The sequence below is a fragment of the Aedes albopictus genome, chromosome 3, assembly GCF_035046485.1.
Source record: "Aedes albopictus strain Foshan chromosome 3, AalbF5, whole genome shotgun sequence".
In the NCBI taxonomy this organism is placed as follows: domain Eukaryota; kingdom Metazoa; phylum Arthropoda; class Insecta; order Diptera; family Culicidae; genus Aedes; species Aedes albopictus.
The window spans coordinates 321968947-321989708 of NC_085138.1; the positions used below are offsets into that span (position 1 = coordinate 321968947).

At 34.7% G+C, this 20762-nt stretch overlaps 1 protein-coding gene across 5 annotated transcripts in view; it reads right to left on the reverse strand.

Moving 5' to 3' along the window:
• LOC109401184 (uncharacterized) overlaps positions 1–20762 on the reverse strand; it is a 405345-nt gene that overhangs the window by 251644 nt on the left and 132939 nt on the right. For 4 of the 5 annotated variants that reach the window (XM_062842782.1, XM_062842781.1, XM_062842783.1 and 1 more), the window contains 2 exons: positions 20582–20674; positions 9720–9777 (listed from right to left, as the gene is read on the reverse strand). In XM_062842782.1, the coding sequence (XP_062698766.1) occupies positions 9720–9777; positions 20582–20674 (151 nt within the window). The remainder of the gene's footprint in view (positions 1–9719; positions 9778–20581; positions 20675–20762) is intronic. The other variant, XM_062842784.1, reaches the window with a different exon arrangement.

Consider the following 20762-nt stretch of genomic DNA (forward strand, 5'->3'; position numbering starts at 1 on the left):
AACGGGGTATGGTAATGCGGGTAACTTTGATAGTGCGACATGCATTGTATAGTTTATCTTATAACTAAATTCTTTCAACCAGTTAAGAAAAAAAGGCAAACATAGATCAATACTATACACATGAAAGTTCACCCTAGACGTATTTTCATTAAAACCTAGTTTATATACAACTTTTTGGCGAAAATTATTTTCTTAATTATTTTTGTCATTCAATCAATCTGCTATACGACTTCGTTTCAACTATAAAAAAATGAATGGACTCTTATTCTCGATAAATTCATCAAAGTAGATGGGTAATTCTCGCTGAGACCGGCCCAATATTTACACCTTGCCTTCAAATATGTTTAAGGTGGCGATTTTCTGAAAGTCCTCGCTAAAACGTAAGGAAAATGCATTTGGTTACTCAAATTGATAGACCCCCTGTTAGTTAGAGCCACAATAATTTTTGCAGACCCCTCGATTTTGGTTAAACGGTGGCTTCATTTAAACCGCTATAACTCGAAAGTTTCTCCAAAAACCACCTCAAAACGAATGGTTGTTGAAACGAGGAAAGATAGAGCTACTATTTACCATAATAAAAAGTTGGGTCGGCCATATTGATTTTGGCCGCCATCTTGGATTTTTATACCAAAACATTTTTTTTTTCATCATGATGGCAACCACCGATTTTCAAATTTTTTGCATCAATTGAAAGTTTTTTAAAACCTGGCAACACTGCTGAACTGTAAATAAAAATCTGAATATATAATTCGACACTGATTTTTCATTTGGGCCTAACTGACATTTTCGAGTTCTCTTCATCGATTCTTTCTTCGTGTTATCACCGAATGTGTATTGAGTTTTCCAAAGATTTTTTGGTTGAAATGCGAAGAAGACGACTACATGTTGCTATAGAAACAAAAAGAATAATGATTTTGTTTGTTTTTATCAAGTTATTAGCGAAAGAGAGAGTCGACGAAGGGAAGATATCAGAATGGAGATGGTGTCCATGTTCATTATAGTTTGAAGTAACGTAACACAATATCAGCAAGTCATCTAGATTTAACTTGAGTACCTATTATTGTAAAATTCAGTTCTTCAAAAATTATCTCTTTAACTGGCAACACTGCATAATGTTACACATCGATCAACACGATTTCGAGATAATATATTGAATTCGATTGTTCATTTTATGTTATGCAGAAGTCAAGCGGCATCTTTGGCGTCATTTTAAAATACAGAAATATTTGACGTCATTTAATAACACATAATAGTAGCTGGAAACACTGATCATGTAGATTCAAATATAGCTGAATATATCTGATATGGTGTTAGATAGGCAATTCGAATGTTCGACAATATTTTACACACTTAAAAATATTTGCGACGTCGGCTTTTCTCGCACAACTGACTACTCAGCAAACTCACAAACTGAAATCTCAGTAAAAATTACGTTTATTAGCAGCTGAGCAAAACAGTTGCCAAATCTCAGCAATGAACTGTCAAAGTTGCTGAGATCTCAGTAATAATGTTGATTGCCGAGCACTCGGCTGTGCGGATCTTGGCGAAAGTTTGAGAAAATGCCGAGATCCCGGCAGTCGAACTTAAGGCGAAACTGGAAGCATTTCCTCACTTTTTGGTTTTTGATTTTTTATTAAATAACGAAGCAATATTTTCAAAATCGGTTTTCGTACACATGTGGAGTTTGGATCAAGGTACACAGTTAAAAAATGTTACATCATATAACCTGTAACAAAAGGACCCCGTCATATCGCACACATTTTTCCATCTGTTTTGAAATTTACAGCTTGCTCTCAGTATGTAGCTTGTGTCCAATATTCCATACAAGAAAGTGTATAATGTAAAATTCAGTGAAATGGACCAGAAATTTATATGCCAAATTTGTTTACGCTGGGTGTAATTTTCAGAATTTTTTGCTGTGTATCTTCTGATTTTTTTTTTGTAGTGAAAAATGTTTTTCGTTTTTGCAGAAACCATTTTGGAACAAAATATCACAAAAAATGGTTTCTGCAAAAATGGAAAACATTTTCCACCTCAAAAAAATTCAGAAGATACCTTGGTCCATACTCCACATGTGTACGAAAACCGATTTTGAAAATATTGCTTCGTTATTTAATTAAAAAACAAAAACCGAAAAAATGATAAAATGCTTCCAGTTTCGCGTGTGATAGTGCGCCTCAAGTGCAGTACATTGTTTCACGTATGGACACAACCACGTATTATTGCTGGCAACATTGATCATACAGATTCAAATATAGCTCAATATCTCTGATATGGTGTAAGATAGCCAAATCAAATGTTTGACAATGTTATGGTACACCTCAAGTGCAGTATATTGTTTCACGTTGAGACACAAAAATATATTATTGCTAACAACACTGGTCATACAGATACAAATACAGCTCAATATCTCAGATATGGTGTGAAGTAGGCAATTCAAATGAAACCACTGGGAAGAGAATGCTTCGAAAAGCAATCAAAAATTTGAGACAGGAATAATTCCGGCACTTCAAAAGTTTTATTTTAAAAATTCTTTCAAATTATCCAGAAATTCCTTCAGGAAGTCTTCCGAAAGTTTTCTAGGAAATTCTTCCGCTAAATCTTTCGAAAACTCTTTTGGGATATCTAGCGGAAGTTTTTCCAAGAGCTGAATCCTTATTTTTCCAAAGTGTCTCAGGAATTTTATTGAAAATTTCTGCTGGATTTTTTTTTTGCACAAGATCTTCCACAAATGCATCCTAAAATCTGAAAATCCAGCAGATATTAATCCGAAATTTCCTGCACGAATTCATTTGGCGAATACTCCATAAACTCTTAAAAAGATCCATTAAAAAAAATTTTCAATATGGCATCCAAAAAAAAATCCTTCAGGAATTCTTCCGAAACTGTTACGATGCCGCATTAAAATAAATTTTATTTCGATTTCTGGGCCGGTCTATTCGCAACAGAAACTGTTCCAGGAAATACTTTCCCTAAATATTTTAAATGCTTCTCCGGGATACCAACCAGAAGCTTAAAGTTTTATCTAGAAACTTCTTCCAATTTTTTTCAAAGTTCCTCGGCAATTTTCTTTAAAAAAAATGCTACTAGAATTTTTTAGAAGTTTTTTTCATGAATGCATCCGGAAATATTCCATGAAATTCTTCCGGAAATTTAGAATTTTTGAAATTTTATTTTCAGAAATTATTCCGAAATTTCCAACAGCAATTCCTCACAGCAGTTTCTCTACTTTTCAAAGGAGACTTTATAAATGTCGGTTTTTCTACCAGACATTCCTTCAGGAAGTTTTCCAGGATGTTTTTTCGGAAGTTGCTTCACGAACTCTTGCACAACATATACTAGGAATTTTTTTAGGAGTTCTCATGAAAATTCTTCGGAAAGTTCTTCCGGAAATACCGGAGATTTCTCCGAATCTCCTCCAGATTTGTGTTTCAAATTTGTCCAGAAGATCATTTAGATTTCTTTCCGAAAGTTTTCTATGAAGACTCCTCCGGGAATCCTTGAGCAAATTCCTGTGGAACTTCCCCTGGAAATTTTGATTTTCCGGATTGTTCCAGCGCATTCAAAAATATTTCCAGTTCTTTCGGGGATTACTCCGGAAGTTGCACCGATTTTTTCTTTCGGAAGTTCTTGTAGGAGTGCCTCCTCTGAATTCTTCCGTGAGCTTCTATCTCTAACAAGAAATTATGAATTATGAGATTTAGGAAAAATATCTGAAGGAACTGCTACAAGAAAATTAATACCAAAGAAAGTACCCGAGGAGTTCCTCATTGAAGAAAATTTCAGAAAAAAAACTTCACTCCTTCTGAAGCAATTTGTGCACAAAATCTCAATGGAATTACACAAGTTTACAAAATAAAACGAAAGTCGTGAACTTCTGTCAACGATCAACATTTTTGAAGCACAATTTAGTGCTGATTCCGAAACCGACCTTCAAAAATTTTTAAGTAGAATAGTTTTTGAGTTTTAGCTCAATATCGAGTTTTGCAACTTTTCAAAATATGTAATTTACTAAAATTCAAATATATTACGTTTTGTTCAACCAATTTCAAATCTTTTTCCATAAATTAAAAGCTGAAAACAATCCCATTCGATCATCTGAATACAGGTTTTACGTCAGATTGATGAAATTCAAGATATTGGCGAGTTTTGGAGACGATCTTCTTAAATTATAGCAAAATTCCCAAATTTTTTTGAAGAAATGTATTTTTTCAATAAGAAAATACCAACCTAAAAATTCTTTCTCGACGTTTATTTGACATATCATATGTAGACAAGTTACAGTAAAAAATTCAGCTCAATCGGAGCATCGATAACGGAGAATGAGATGTGCGAAGTGAGCGGCTTTGCTTAAAAATAGAACAAAAATTTATTTCAAATCATCAACCTTGTATGGAAAGTCGAAAAAAATTCCGCCCTACTGTAATTTTTTTTCCTTCGCGTTTCCGAACTCAGGGCATGATTCTACACCAAAAACGATCATCAGCTTACCGAGTTCAAAAATGATGTAAACTAGTGTCATCGAAGTAACTGTCGAAGAAATTCTCGTAGAAACTCTTTGAAGGGTCTTTCAGCCGAAGGAATTTCTAATTCCTGAACTCTTGAAAAAGTACCAAAAGAAACTTCAGAAGGGATTTCTGGGAGGAAATTTTCAAGTAATTTTGGGAAAAATCTGCTTGCGAAATATATGGCAAACCTTTGTAGAAATTCTCTGAGGTACTCCAGAATATTTTTTAAAGGAATTTCCTTAAGATTTTTTTTTGAGGAATTTTTCTTGAAAATTGCTCCCAAAAGCAATTTTAAATGGACCTGAACAATCAACTCTTTCAAGCACAGGTTTTTTTAAAATTATTTTCAAAACAGTTATCGAAGAAATTCTCAAAGAATTGTCTCAAAATTATTCTTTTAGATACCCTTTACAGAATTCCAGGATAAACTCCCGAAGGAATTTCTAAGGGAGCTCCTGAAGAAATACCAAGAGAAACTTCAGAAGATATCTCAGGGAGGACATTTTCATGTAATTCCTAGAAAATTCTTCTTGAGCTTGTCGATGGAATTCTCAAAAGAACACTCGAAGATACTATTCAAAGAATTCCAGGAGAAACTCCCGAAGGAATTGTTAAGGGAACTCCTGATGAAACAACATGAGAAACTTCAGAAGGGATTTCTGGGAGGACATTTTCAAGTGATTTACGGAACAATTATTGCAAACCTTTGGAGATATTCTCGGAGGAACTGCAGAATATTTTTTAGAAGGATTTTTTGACAGAATTATTAAAAAACGCTACTTTTCTAACCAAATTGCTGAAGGAATTCCCGATGAATTTTCTATAGAATTTACAAAATAACCACCGAATAAATAACCGGGAATAATTGCTGAAAATAGCGCTCGAAGGAAATGACAGAAGCGTTTTCCATAGCAGTTTCCAATGGAATTGATTAACTCAATTCTTAATCCCGGTGGAATTTTTGAAATAATTTTCAACTGCCGCAGAAACTTCCAAAGAAAATGCCAATGGAATTCTAAAAAAAAAAATTCCAAACAAATTTCCAAGAGATTTACCGAAACATATATCAACGAAATGCCCGCGGAAATTTGCATAAGAACTGTCGAATAACTTCTCAGAGGAAATGTGAAAAGAATTATCAAATGATTTTACGAAGAAATTATCGAAGAAAATTCGAAACGTACTTCTGGAAGAACTATTCGTGTAACTTCTAGAAAGGAATTACCATAACACCTGGAGTGATTTCCTGGACAATTTTTCTAAGACAAATTTAAGAAAATGCGAAGGAACTCCAAAGGGAATTCACTCAAAGGCTTCTGGAGGAAGTTCGCCAAGTTGTTGTCAAAATTTCCTTTTTACATCCTACCAAACAAGGGAATCTCCAGAAATTTTAAAATTTTCCCAGGAATTCAAACTGGAAAATTTTTAGTTGATGTGAAATTTGAGTTTTTTTTTCTTCAAAAGTTCTTTCGAGTTGCCTGCGAACGATCACGAATGAAATTGAAGCTAATTATTGTATTGTACATAATCATTTCAAAATCAGAACGTTTATTGAACCAAGATGGCATCAACGGCGCATGCACAAAGCGAAACCCCTATGGCATTGGAATGCAATAAACAAAATTCACATAGCCCGCCGCCCGCTTCTGACAGCAGTTAGCATTGCAGTCAAAATAAATACCAATCATCATCATCATAGTTCTCCCTCGCTGCGCTGGTATAGCAAGACAGTAGTCAAAACATAAACAAACAAACCATGCCGACCGACGAGAGAAAAGTGAAACCTAGTCAAATTTCAATGCAAAGAGACAGAGTCCGAGATTTGCGCGTGTTGTTAGGTGGGTGAGCCTCGAGCATGGCAAATACAGAAGTTAAACCAACACACCGGCGTTTAATCATGGGCGATGACATTTATCACAAATGCTGGAGGGCTGCAGTTAATCATTTACACTGAAGAAATCAAATAAAACAATCGCCAACTACATTGGTAGAACAAGCCGAAAAAAACACGATCAAGCAAATTGTCATCCAATCTTCATTAGAATGTAAAGATCAAAATTATGGAACAGAAGTTCTACCGTGTCATGCCCTTATACCGTGTGCCTCCTAATACCGTGTATTTGACAAAAAACTCAAATATTTTACTAAGTGTATTATTTTTTTAACTGAGTAACTAGTTCAATCATTAGCATATTAAACCTTCTAAAGTTAGGCGTGATAAATTTGGCACATATTTACAAAAACAAGCGATTTAAAATATTTACAGAATGTGAGTGCAAAGTACCTATACACGGTATTAGGGCATGGTTCCTTATGTGTTCCAAATACCGTGTTTCGATTAAAACTGGCAAACTGAAAATATTATTGAAACTTTTTACTTTATGAATCAATTGCACAAACCTCTAGGCAACGTTTGACGCACAGGTTCTTTTAAGTATGAACTTAGTATGATTGATATAGCGATGATTCAAAGGACCACCAATGTATGCGGGTCACATACACGGTATTAGGAACAATGCTATGTTTTACAATTTTGATTTTAACAATGGATTAAACATTTGGAATTCCATTAATCATATTTATTATACATAATACACACAATAAGCAATAATGTAGCGTTTGAAAAATCAAGAAACATGTATTATTGATTTTTACAGGGCTCTTTGAAGTGAAGAGCATGCTTAAGGTCACGGTATTAGGGCATGGCACGGTATGTATCTTGGCTAAAACGATATAAAATACTATTAGAACACATTTGAAAGGAACTGTTCGAGAGCAATAATTAATCTTGAGATATGACGAGAATCCCTTCAACTGCCAACATTGCCATTGAAGAATTCATGAATATCTTTACATTTATGTATGCACAATTTAAAATTTTGTGGGCCTCTTAAGAGTATGGAATATTAAAAAACATTAAAATGTTATTACATTTTTATGAATAATAGCTTTTTTAACATCTTGCAGTGTTGCCAATACACGCGTTTTGGCAAGTCTTTTGAACTTAAATTTCGGTAAGCAAAAGGGACTGCTATCGCCTATTTCAGGTTCAAAAACTTCAACTGCAGTAACTTCAACTAACTACTGCGAAATGGTTCCCTTTGAAACGGTCCCGACTTGAAGATTCTAACAAAAACATAACATTATTATAACAAATCCTGATATTTATAACTCATCGTGATATAATCAAGTTTTTATATCTTTGGGGTTTAAAAATATTTTTTTTTTTTTTTGCTAGGTTTCTAGCTGCACTCTGAATAGAGTTGAAACCTCTACACTAGACCCGAAGATAGAAAAGAGCACGTAATCTTTCAGAAGCAGTTTGCCAGCCGTACGCGGAAAATGATATCCATTAAGACACTGTTGCAACTGACTCAGAAAGATACGGTAGAAGATTGGAAAGTTTTCAATTGGTCAGTCAGTCAGGATTTGCCTATGTAGTGTTATGGTCACACGGTTTGTGTTTGTCTACTTGTTTGATTTTGTGGTATGGTTAAATAGGTTTTTCTCCTCGTTAAGTCAGTTGTCGTATGTTGTTTTTTTTTCATCGAATCAATCGAACCCTGTATGTTAAAATATAGTCGATCTTGTGTCAAATTGTTTTCTTGATTTCGCTAATCGTTTTCTACTTGTGTTCATCTCGTGTGTCCTTAAATTGTCATTGGTCCAAAATCCACAGAAACATGTAACTGAACTTCTAAACATCTAAGAGATAATCAAAAATACGCCAAGTTGGTCAGTTGATTGCAATAAAATTTTAAAATAATAAAGATTTCATGTCAACTTTCATCCCGCTACAAATATTATTAAAAATATTCAAATTCGTTCAATTGTCCTATCGGTCCTACCTAGATGAACCATGTCATTTTCTCAAGCGTAGCCTAGAAATGTCAACCTAGTCATACACAAGTAACGTTGTTCAGTTAATATAAAGCAGTCAGTTTTTGTCCAAAATGTCACGTCGAACGCATTGACGTCAACAATGCGTTTAAGTGTTCGCACGTTAGCTTTGAATCTATCAGCACAATTAAGTGCTGCAAATCTCCTTCCCACTATTGATTCTTCGGTCGATTTTTATTGCTTTATTTAACCCTAAAAGGGATACCTTCATGGCCTCAGTTTCGTCACCTCGCTGAGTGTGTTCCATCAAAGACGAGCTCTGAAAGGCGCCTGGGGCCCAATGGACCCCAGGTATCCCTTTTAGGGTTAAAGAAAATATGACGAAAAAGCGACTATGACATTAATAAATTACTATGTAATAAAAATCAACCGAGAAACGTGGGAAATAGAGCCCAAGCAACATTTTGAAGTCAGATGGCTGTAAAAGGTTCCATAACCTGTCACAAATCCTATAATACTTTTATTAGGATTTGTAACGATCATCAAAACCTTCTCAAATCCATCCGACTTGGAACTATTGCTTGGGAATGAACTCTACTGAGCCCCGGCGGTTCCTCCTGTTTATCGAGCATGTCTGTTGCATATGATCAGCCATACTCCATCTGCAGCAGCCGGTTCGTGATGAACCGTTGGAGGCGCATTAAAGTGTTAAGAAGGTGATATGTTTCACTAAAGAGCACTACATTACAATAATCAAAATGAAACTCCTTCACTTTAATACCGTCAACCCCTGCGAACTTGGCCAGGGATCTTTGGGGTTTAAAAATATTATATTTCAATTATAACATATTATGTTATAAATGTTGTTTAATAACTCATTGTTAATTAATAATTTAGTTTCAATTATTTGACATTCAGGAAATCATTTTGTACAATTGTATCAAAATATGGTAGGAATTAATTTTCTTTAAGCTAAAACAAAATATCATATTTTGTTATAAAATTGATCAGATCATAACAAAATATGTTATTATTTTGATTAGACCGGTGTACTTTTTGTAACAATTTTAGTTATTTTAACATCATCCTGCACGTAGTTTATAACATAATAAGTTATAGAAATTTGTTATAACATCATAACACAATGTGTTATTAACTTGATAGATTTTTCTAGTCAGGATACGACGACGCATACCATAAATTTACGCCAAACCATTACAAATCATCCGTACTTCTCCACTCCACTTCATTCCATTTATTCGATCGAGCTGAGCTTTGAGATTTTCCATCAACCGGACACGGGTTTACATTTACAACTATGTATGCGCATCGCACATGTTTCTTATGTATATCTACTACGTTGTTGTTTACCTTTGATCAACTCCACCACGTTCGTATGCGTCGACGATCGTACAGATGTTCCATTAACCTATAGCGGATGGATGCAGCCAGTCGAGGTACGTTGTTTGGATGAAAGGAAAGAAAGGGAAAGAAAAAAGAAATTAATTAACAAATTGAGTAATTTTCTAGGAATAAAATTGATATAGTATGCCTATGTAAATCCGTTTACTGTATTTGGAAAAGTTCTCGATATTTTTCCACTGATTTCTCTTTTACACAAAGAAATTTAAAGAATATGGCTTACGAAAATGTAAAATGCTATTTTTTATGTGAAACTGATGTTGAATTACGTACCATCGTATTACGTACCATCTTTGGTACTGTCACGGTCGCCATATTCTGTCATGCGATTACATGTTTCTTAGCGAATGTGTGTCAATTTAGATAAACAAAACCAAGGATATGTAAACCATGATGTAAACAGACTACATTAGTCAATTCGATAGAACTGTATTCAAAAGGAAGAAACACACTTAATACTCAATTTAGGTAAATTCTATTTAAGTTATATTACATAAATGGAATTCAACGGTATTCAACTATTCAGAGCAGTTGGGGAACTTATCTAAGGTGAGGTTTAGGTGGGATTACGGGAAACGAATGGCGGGGGAGTTAAATATTTCAGGGACGTTCCAGAGGATTTCAAAGGGTTTATTGTGCTTCCAGTGGGTTTAAGGAGCGATCTGCGAGTTTTCATATGCGTTCCAGGGGTGTTTTTTTATGAGTCTTAACCCTTTGGAGCCGGAAGGGTCATATATGACCCCAACATAGAAACGGCTGTGTAAATTCACCCATTCGATAAAACAGAATACTGTTTTCCGTGAAGTTGTTGCAAATTGAGTCCTCTATTAGGGAAAAAATGGGAATATTTGGGAAATGTATTTGGGACTTCATTGATAACCTAGAACATCCTGAAACCATGGAATTTGGAAAAACGAAATGATTGACGTACCAGTTGTTTTTGAAGCTGAACTTGGATGTGGATTACGTTTATATATATTCATTTAGCCTTCGTCAAGAATATCAAAAAGTGTTTTATATTCTGGGATGTTCTAGGTATTCCAAATTGTTCTATAGTGAAGTCCTTCAAATCTACAAGAAGAACTTTATGTGTTTTCGCCATAATGCATAATCTGCTGGGATTCGTGAAGCTCTTGAATTTTCAAATGTCATTTAGAGACACTACAGAGATATTCCAGGTCAGGTCGAGCTACCTTGGAGTTCAGGACTTCAGGTCTACACTCGTAACAGTATTCATATCTGTTATCCTAAGTAACGCAGCATAATCAACTGCAGTTACTGGAGCAATCTGAAGTCTACTAGCTTATTATAAACCTTTGGGACATTCAGGGTCGTCCAAACTATTCTATAATGAAGTCCTTCAAATCTACAAGAAAAACTTTATGTGTTTTCACCTTAAATAATAGCATAGCATAATCTGCAGAGATACGTGAAGCTCTTGAAATTTCAAATGTCATTTAGAAACACTATGGGAATATTCCAGGTCAGCCAAACTATAATGCATTTGGAAGAAATCCGAAGAATGAACATCGCTCATACTTCACTGCTTTACTAGCAAATTTAAGGTGAGATGATACGGACTACACAGAAACATTTTTCTGTTATGAAAACAAAAGCCGATTTCACACAAAATTCCGGACTTGCTGACTTATTGTAACCGTGTGCTTACTGTTTTTGGCAAATAAACACTTTCCAGTTTTCGTTATCGCAAAAAGCCGATCGAAATTACCAAAAAAATGTCCTTTTAACAGCGGCTAGCCTACGGTTTCACCTTAATCACCAACACCACATGCTCACTCACGCAAAATTTGGCGCGCTCGCACTGACACACCCCCAGGTGGGATAAAGTCGTGATTGTCGACACGGCGTCGGACTGAAAACAAAAAACATCAGGGATGCATGTCGGGTCGGATGAGGAATGACAGAAAATTCGCTGAAAACTTCGCTTCGGTAGTCCAACTGGCGAACTCCGATTTGGTGCTGCGAGGTCAATATTGATTTCAGAATTTGAGGTCTACACTCGTTACATCAGCTATACAGGGTGTTAGGTTCCGGAGTGCAAACTTTTTAAAGGGTGATAGAGGACCATAAATGGTGAATAAAATTGTTCTACGCATATGGTCAAATCTCAACCGTTACGTAGTTATTGAACTTCCCATGTTTTTGACTCTTATTGCCTTAACTGGCTATAACTTGAAAATGGTCAAACTTATCGAAGTTTTTTGACCCTTATTCGAAAGATTTTTAAATTTTCAATCAAATGACGTCTTTGAATCGATTGGTTTAGTTAAATAACTAAGTTTTCTAGAGCAAAAAGGCTAAAAATAGTGTATTTTTATTGGTTTTTGTCAATTATCTTTGAAACATGCGTAATAAATTAAAATTCTTTCTTAGGCAAAGTTGTGGCCCCTGTCACACTCTACAATTCGTTCTTTGACACCAAACTTCTAGCTCTTATTATTTTCTTGCAATTTTGATTTAAATGTGCGGCACAATGCGCAAAAAAGTACTTTCCTTGACAGTTGCAAATTTATGATCTGAAATGCGATGTTAAAATCGAAATTGCAACAAAACGATAAGAGATAGAAGTTTGATGTCAAAGAACGAATTGTAGAGTCAAACGGGGGCCACAACTTCGCCCAAGAAAGAATTTTAATTTATTACGCATGTTTCAAAGATAATTGACAAAAACCAATAAAAATACGCTATTTTTATCCTTAGTGCTCTAGAAAACTTAGTTATTTAACTAAACCAATCGATTCAAAGACGTCATTTGATTGAAAATTCAATAATCTTTCGAATAAGGGTCAAAAAACTTCGATAAGTTTGACCATTTTCAAGTTATAGCCAGTTAAGGCAATAAGAGTCAAAAACATGGGAAGTTCAATAACTACGTAACGGTTGAGATTTGACCATACGCGTAGAACAATTTTTTTCACCATTTATGGTCCTCTATCACCCTTTAAAAAGTTTGCACTCAGGAACCAAACACCCTGTATACTGACATACTGAGTAACGTTTCATAATCAATCGGGGTGATTGGACCAACCTGAAGTCTACTATACAGGGGATGGCCAAAATGTTTGGGATAGGCAACTTTTTTTCTCTCACAAAAAAGTTCAATAAGCTATAACTTTTCATAGAACGCATCAAAAAATCTCAAATTTTGACTGTTTGTCAACCTATTATGTGTGCATCTTTGGTACAAATTTGGGCTCGATTGATTAATATTTCGCAAAGTTAGCACCGTTCGGGTAAAACACTATTTTTCAGACAACTCATTTTTGAGGTGTCATTTCTCGGAAACCAGTGTACCGAATTGAATAAAATTTTGAACGTACACTAACAATATGTAAATGCTTCAAGTCATTAAAACATAGGTACTTTTTAAACGTTGAAAAAAGTTATCATGGATTGACACTTTTTGGATTTTTCTCGAAAAAATGTATTTTTTTTACATCAATGTCAATAAATTTTAGTGTTGATATCCAAAGATTTTTTACTTGTGTTCTCAAGTTATCTCTAATCAGATATATTAGAGCCTATTTAGATTGAAGGAAGAACACATTTAGTAATTTTTGTGTGGTATTGTAAATTTGACTTATTTTCCTCTATATGGGTAAAAATTTCAATCCGGTATAACTTAATTCGCCGTGAGAAAATATTACATTTTATAACGTCGTATAAGGTATCAATATATTGTTGATAAACGTTAAAAAAAATCATTCAATTCGGTTCACTGGTTTCCGAGATATGACAGTTCAAAAATGAGTTGTCTGAAAAGTAGTGTTTTACCCGAACGGTTCTAACTTTGCGAAAAATTAATCAATCGAGCCCAAATTTGTACCAATGATGCACATATAATAGGTTGACAAACAGTCAAAATTTGAGATTTTTAGATGCACTCTATGAAAAGTTACAGCATATTGATTTTTTTTTGTGGGAGAAAAAAAGTTGCCTATCTCAAACATTTTGGCCATCCCCTGTATATTATTACTAGCTGGCCCGGCAAACTTTGTCTTGCCGTTTTGTGGTGGTTGAGCTCAAAATAGCACCGCACTCTAGATTGATTTCATTTCGGTCGTGCTGATTTCCTTCCCAGCTCATAGAAAATCAGTTCTTTTCCCATTTTGTTACTTTTCTAGTTGATTTTCGTAACTTTTTGTACATATAAACACAGCCACCATGAAAACGAATCGAACCGTGCAAGAGCCATCCTAATCGGTTCAGCCGTTTGTGAGTTTTGTTGCCTCAAAGGTATTTCAAACTCATTTTTATATATATAGATGAACCTTTGGGACATTGAGGGTCATCCAAACTATCCTAAAGTTTAGCGCTTGATAGTAACAGTAGTTATTCTCATAATGCATGTTAAACAGCAATATTTTTTATATTTTTTTTTATTATAGAGGTTTTAAACCATCTGGTTCATTCGCCTCTAGATATTATGAAAACAACCACTGTAACTTTCCAAAGACTTACTGGACATGATAGATTACAAATCGTAGCTTTGTATAATGAAAGAAGTTACCATTACACCCGCAGACTTTAGGATCTAAATTCAAGAATAGTTTGGATGACCTAGGATATCCCGAGTGATCTGATACTGTCTATTGAACTTTCAGAAGACTTACTGGACATGATAGATTACAAATCGTAGCTTTGTATAATGGAAGAATTTACCGTTACACCCATAGACTTGAGGATCTAGACTCAAGAATAGTTTGGATGACCAAGGACATCCAGAAAAAAATATTCTGCATAATATTCTACCTTTTTATGCTATTGACTCTCAAAACTACTGAAAAACGAGAAAAAGCTCCATAATAACGATTGAAAAAATCCCGGCTTCAAAGGATTAAGGGGATTATTTCAGGGTGTTTCAGGGACGTTCCAAGTGTTTTAAGGAGCTTCGGGGCATCCCTACTGAAAAATTCTAACAAATAATAACATAATTATAACAAACCATGATATTTATAACTCATTTCGATATAATTATGTTCAAAATCCTTGTTGTTTCTAAAACACATTATGTTATAAATGTTGTTTGATCACTCATTGTAATATCATTTAGTTTTGTCTTTTTTTGATATTTAGAAAATAAAGTTACAAAATTGTATCAAATTTTGATAGAAACCAGTAATTTTGACGCTCAAACTCATAAAAAAAATTGTTATAATTTTGATCTGTTAATAATAAAATAGGTTATTATCTTGATTAGAATTAAAAAATATATATTTTAACAATTATTATAAAATCTCAAAACGTTTTCGTTTTAAAAAATAGGTATGCCAGTATTCCAGGAAATATTAGAAAAATATTTAGATTAAAATCAAAAATTTGGATGCTAGAGGGTTAAAATATACGTTAATAAAAATTAAATAAAAAAAAAAGAAAAGTGCTAGTCTGACTAATTTGAAACAGACAGACAGATTTCGACTGCAGAAGTGAACCGTTCAATGAATTAGCGAGAATTGGTCAACGGATTAGCTAGCTAAACGTGAAAAACTTTAGAAAATACAAATATGGGTGCCACAATGGCCGACTCGAACCCCAACTCACGTTTTCAAGAGCTTCTCTTCTTCTTGGCGTAACGTCCTCACTGGGACAAAATCTGCTTCTCAGCTCAGTGTTCTATGAGCACTTCCGCAGTTTTTAGCTGAGAGCTTTCTTTGCCAATGACCTTTTTTTATCGTGTGCTCAAGGAAATCAAGGAATATTTCTTTACGAAAAGATTTTGGACCAAACGGAAATCGAACCCGTCACCCTCAGCATGGTGATGCTCAATACCCACGCCTTTACAGCTGTGGCTATAGGGGCCTTTTGGAAATCCTTTGAGAATTCCATAAGCAATGCCTTTGAAAATTGTTCATAAATTCCTTCGGAAACTTATTCGGATGTATATTTAGAATTTTTTTCGGAAATTCCATTTCAACTTTTCGGTATTTTTTGAATATTTTGTTTGGTTATTCCTTTGGATATTAGTTTGGCAATTTCTTGAGGATTCCTAAGGCATGTTTTTTTTTGAGTATTTATTCGGTTGTTCCATTGGAATTTGATTAGAAATTTCTTTGGAAATTTGTTTTGAAATGTCAACGGAAATTCTTCTGAACTATTATTGTTATTATTACTTTATTATAGAGATTTTCAGCCCTAGGCTGGTTCATCTCTTATTCTTTTGAAATTTCTTGCGTAATTCTATTTAAAAATTCTTGAGTACATTGAGATTTTTTCTGTATTTTTTTTAGAATCTCACTGTAGTTATATTCATATCTTCAAAACACTACATCGATATTTTTTTAAAAGTTTTTTTTTGCATTTTTTTTTTTCATTGCATTCGTAATTTTCTTTGGGAATTACTTTGGCTATTTCATCGCATTTTTTTCAGAAACCTGTTTGAAAATTCTTCGGTGTTCAGCGCTCCTTTTCGGAATATCTGAGGCAATTTCTCTGAATAATCTTTCAGTGATTCCTTTTCAGATTTCATTTCTTTGATAACTTCATAATTTCATGAATTAGGAAATTTTTCAGAGATTTTGGAAATTCCTACAAAAGTTCCTTTGGTATATTCTCAGAAACCTTTTTTCGGCATGCTCTGAGTAAATTCATTCAGTAATTTTTTTTTACAATTTGTCAATTGAGCTTGCTGACAGAATTTACAAAGAAATGATGATATGCCGAAAGAATTTCTGAAGATTTTTTCAAACAAAGGAAATCTCTAGAAGATTTGTTGAAGGAATTTCCTAATAACCTAAGAAATCTCTAAAAGATTTGCTTGTGAAATTTTCAAATGAATTGCTGTTAAAATTCCTAAGGAAATTTTCGAAGCAAGTCACATTACAATTACAGGAGCAATCCGAAAGGAACTGCTACAGGGATTCCCAAAATCATTACTGAAAAAAACGAAGAAATTGTGTAAAGAAATGGCATATACATTATGAAAAGTATTCACAAAAGATTTTTCTAAGAAGTTGTCGAAAGAATTCAAAATGGCATTGATAAAGAAAATCTCAAAAATTTTACCAAAGAAAATTCCGAAAAAAAGTCCAAAAACATTTTTTTTGAATGAGTGTAATCAGTTTCGTACCTTTTAATTCCGCCCTATGTTGCTTATCCTTTGACAGATACGCGTATTTCGACTACACTGAGGAAGATTACAAGTGGTAGTCGAAATACGCGTATCTGTCAAAGGATAAGCAACATAGGGCGGAAATTTCGTACCTTTTAATTCCGCCGCGGAATTAAAAGGTACGAAACTGATTACACTCATTCATAGAGGGTATTCTGCTTAGAGGGTTCGAAAAGTCGGTACAAGATCCAAAAACATGTTCAAAGAAATTTGCGAGAAAATTCCCAGAGTCATTGTCGAAGAATGCCGAAAGCATTACCGGAAGAATTCCCAAAGGAATTGCCGACAGAGTTGCTAAAGATATCAAAAGGGATCTATGACATTTGGTCGAAAGTACATTTGGTCGAATGGACATTTGATCGAAACCCTATTTTTTAAAAAAAGAAGCATATGACATTTAGTCGAATGGACAATTCGTCGAATGGACATCTGGTCGAAAGGCACTAACTGATGAAAAGAGATGTGAGTGGAAAATAATATTATAGATTTCGGTATCATAATTATGTATATGTTATTGAACAAGCAAGCCTCGTTCAGCCTCGACTCGTGCTGAAAAAACAATCATCATTTTGCAACTTGTTGCATAAATAACTCAAAAGGGATCTATGACATTTGGTCGAAAGACATTTAGTCGAATGACATTTGGTCGAATGGGCGTTTGGTCGAATGGACATTTGATTGAAACCCATTTTTTTTAAAAAGAAGCATATGACATTTAGTCGAATGGACATCTGGTCGAAAGGCACTAACTGATGAAAAGAGCAAGCCTCGTTGAATAAATGTACGTTTCGTGCTGAAAAAAACAATCATCATTTTGCAACTTGTTGCATAAATAACTATTTTAGCTCGCGTTCAGTTCATATGCAACACTGCGTCAAAGAACAGCCTATGTTTAAGGATAAACGTCTTGAAATCCCACTTCAACAGTGCATCAGAACATCAATTATCAAGAAGCAAACTTCAAACCACAGTGCATTTTATAATTCTGTTTTTACTCACTTAATAAGCTTAAAATAAGAAGATCAGGTGCGCTGGTTTTGTTTACGAAAAGATTTGTACGCTCGAAGTCGCGAGTAGGTGCCAAAGTCGGTCATTGTGGCTGCCATTTTGGGATCCTTACCAATCTGTCCTTCAAAGAAGGAAAAATATTCGATGAAAAAATTTTCACCTATAACATCCAAATATCAAACAGAAGAACAGCTTGTATTCAAAATGAGAAATTACTTCTGAAACATTCAGCAGTTGGTACAGGAAAACGCAATGAAATAAATAAACGTGAAAGAATAGCCTATGTTTCAAAGAAGGAGAAAATCATGATAAAAAGACTGCAGCCATAACATTCAAACATAGTACACATACGAATTTTGAAAGAATAGCCTATGTTCAAAAGAAGGAAAAATCATAGATGAAAAAATCACAACCATAATGTCCACTCTTCACTCTCAGCACAAATAACACACTTGAAACACAGCATATGTTGAAAAGAAGGAAAAAAAAAATGATGGAAAAGCCAGTATGTTATACACAAAAACGCAATGTAATGGTGAAACTGGAAAGAAGAGCCGAAACCTACACTGCACTACAATGTTTGCTTTTTTATGTTTGATATAATTAAACACGATTAAATTGCTATACAACTTAACGTCCATTCGACCAAACGTACTTTCAAACAAATAAGTTCAGTAACATATAAATTATGATACCGGGCCGTTCATAAACCACGTAGACTTTTTGGGGGGAGGTGGGGGGAGGGTTCTGGCCAAAGTCTACGCTCCATACAAATTTCAAAATTTTTGTATGGACAAAAGTCTACGAAGGGGGAGGGGGTTCTGAAATGGACAAAATTTGGTCTACGTGGTTTATGAACAGCCCCTAATATTATTTTACATTCAAAACTTTTCATCAGTTAGTGCCTTTCGACCAAATGTCCATTCGACGAATTGTCCATTTGACTAAATGTCATATGCTTCTTCTTCCAAAAAATGGGTTTCGACTATATGTCCGTTCGACCAAATGTGCTTCCGACCAAATGTCATTCGACAAACGTCATTCGACCAAATGTCATTCAACCAAATGTCCTAGAGCCATTAAAAGAATACCAAAATAATTTCTGAAATAATTTCGAAAAAATGCAAAGAAACACTCGGAAAAAAATCGGGAGGATTGCGCCGAATGATTTTCCAAGCGTGTCGAAGCAAAAAAAAAAATAGCCCAAGGGAAACCACAGGAGGTGTTGAAGCAAATTCCAAAGGAACTACTTATGCCACAAAAGTTCAGCTTATCGGACGCAGTGGCTTAATTTCTCCAACAGGGGAGGAAAAAAGAGGGATTTCCAAAGGGAATTTCATTAAGAAATTGAGGACGGATCGGTTTTTTTTTTCACAAAAAAATTGGAAATCATTAGGACTAGCACCCTACTGCGAAACTCTGTAACAAAAATATAACATAATTAAAACAAACCATAATAAGCTCATTGTTATATAATCATGTTCAACATACTTGGTTTGAAACTACTATAACTACTGTAACTCAATTATATCACATTATGTTATAAATGTTGTTTGATAATTCATTGTGTTATAATTTAGTTTTATGTCTTCGACATTTGGGAAATAATGTTACAAAATTGTATCAAATTTTAATAGAAACTAGCAATCTTATGGATAACATTCATATTACATTTTATATTAATTCGGATCTGATTTTACCAAAATAGGTTATTATCTTGATAAGACCAGTGTACTTTTTTATAATTTTAGTTATTTAACGTCATCCTGCATGTAGTTTAAAACATAATCAGTAATAGGAAAATATCATAACATAATATGATTTTCTAGTCCGGTAGGCACCCCCTTACAATTAAATGCAGGGTTGTTCCGTGGTGTTTCAGGTGCCCTCCAGGGGGTTTTAGGAGCGTTCCAGGGGTTTCAAGGAGCTTCAGGGGCGATCCAGAAGTTCCAAGAGGTATTAGAAATGTTCTTGTGGGTTTCATGGGGGTTTCAGGTAATGAGCAATTCGGAGAAATTTTAGTGGGTTCCAGGGGTTGAATCAGTTGGTTTTTCCGTGGTATTCCAGAGAGTTTTCAGGACGTTTCAAGCTCATTACGAAATTCCCTGAAACCACCTAAAACTCTCTCAGACACCCCAACGAAACACCAATGAAATTTTAGGTGATTCTCGACCACCAATGACAAGCAGCACAAACGCCAGCCGCCTAGAAAAACAGCGCGGAAGGCAAGTAACCTCAGAGGGCAGGTGAATTGCTGACTCCGCCAACTGCTGAGTCAGGTCAGTGTTATACCTCAACACTAACAATTTGCAGCTGCACAGTGAGCGTCGTAAACTTCATTAACACCTTTGGCTCTTTCTTCTTTCTTCGAGCAGCCCGTTCCGGTAGAAAGAGAAATCTGGCGATGACAAGAGCTTTTTACGACGACACCCACATGCAAATAATTTCTCTACATTCATTTCATGGCGAGGAAATGTAAAGCAGCAAAGAGTTGTCAACTTCATTGAATTAAAGGTATGTCGAATCAATTCTAACGTGTCTCTGGAGCCGACCTACTGATACCAATTCTAACGCCAAAGATATATTTTGCTCTAGGTAGAATATAAATTCGTTTTTATATAAGTTACCTAACTTACGAAATATGGTTGCAAATTTCTAGCAGCGAATCTCTTACCTTCAGTATCATATCGTCGGCCATCAGACCGGCCTTCTGCGCTGCGCCACCCGGTTTGACGCTTTCCACAAACACCGGCTTATCACCGGAAACCTTACAGCCATTACAAACGTAGAAAAAAGAAATGGAGAAAAAACAAGAAAAAAAAAACATTCAAAATAGGAAATCGAAAACTAGCGAC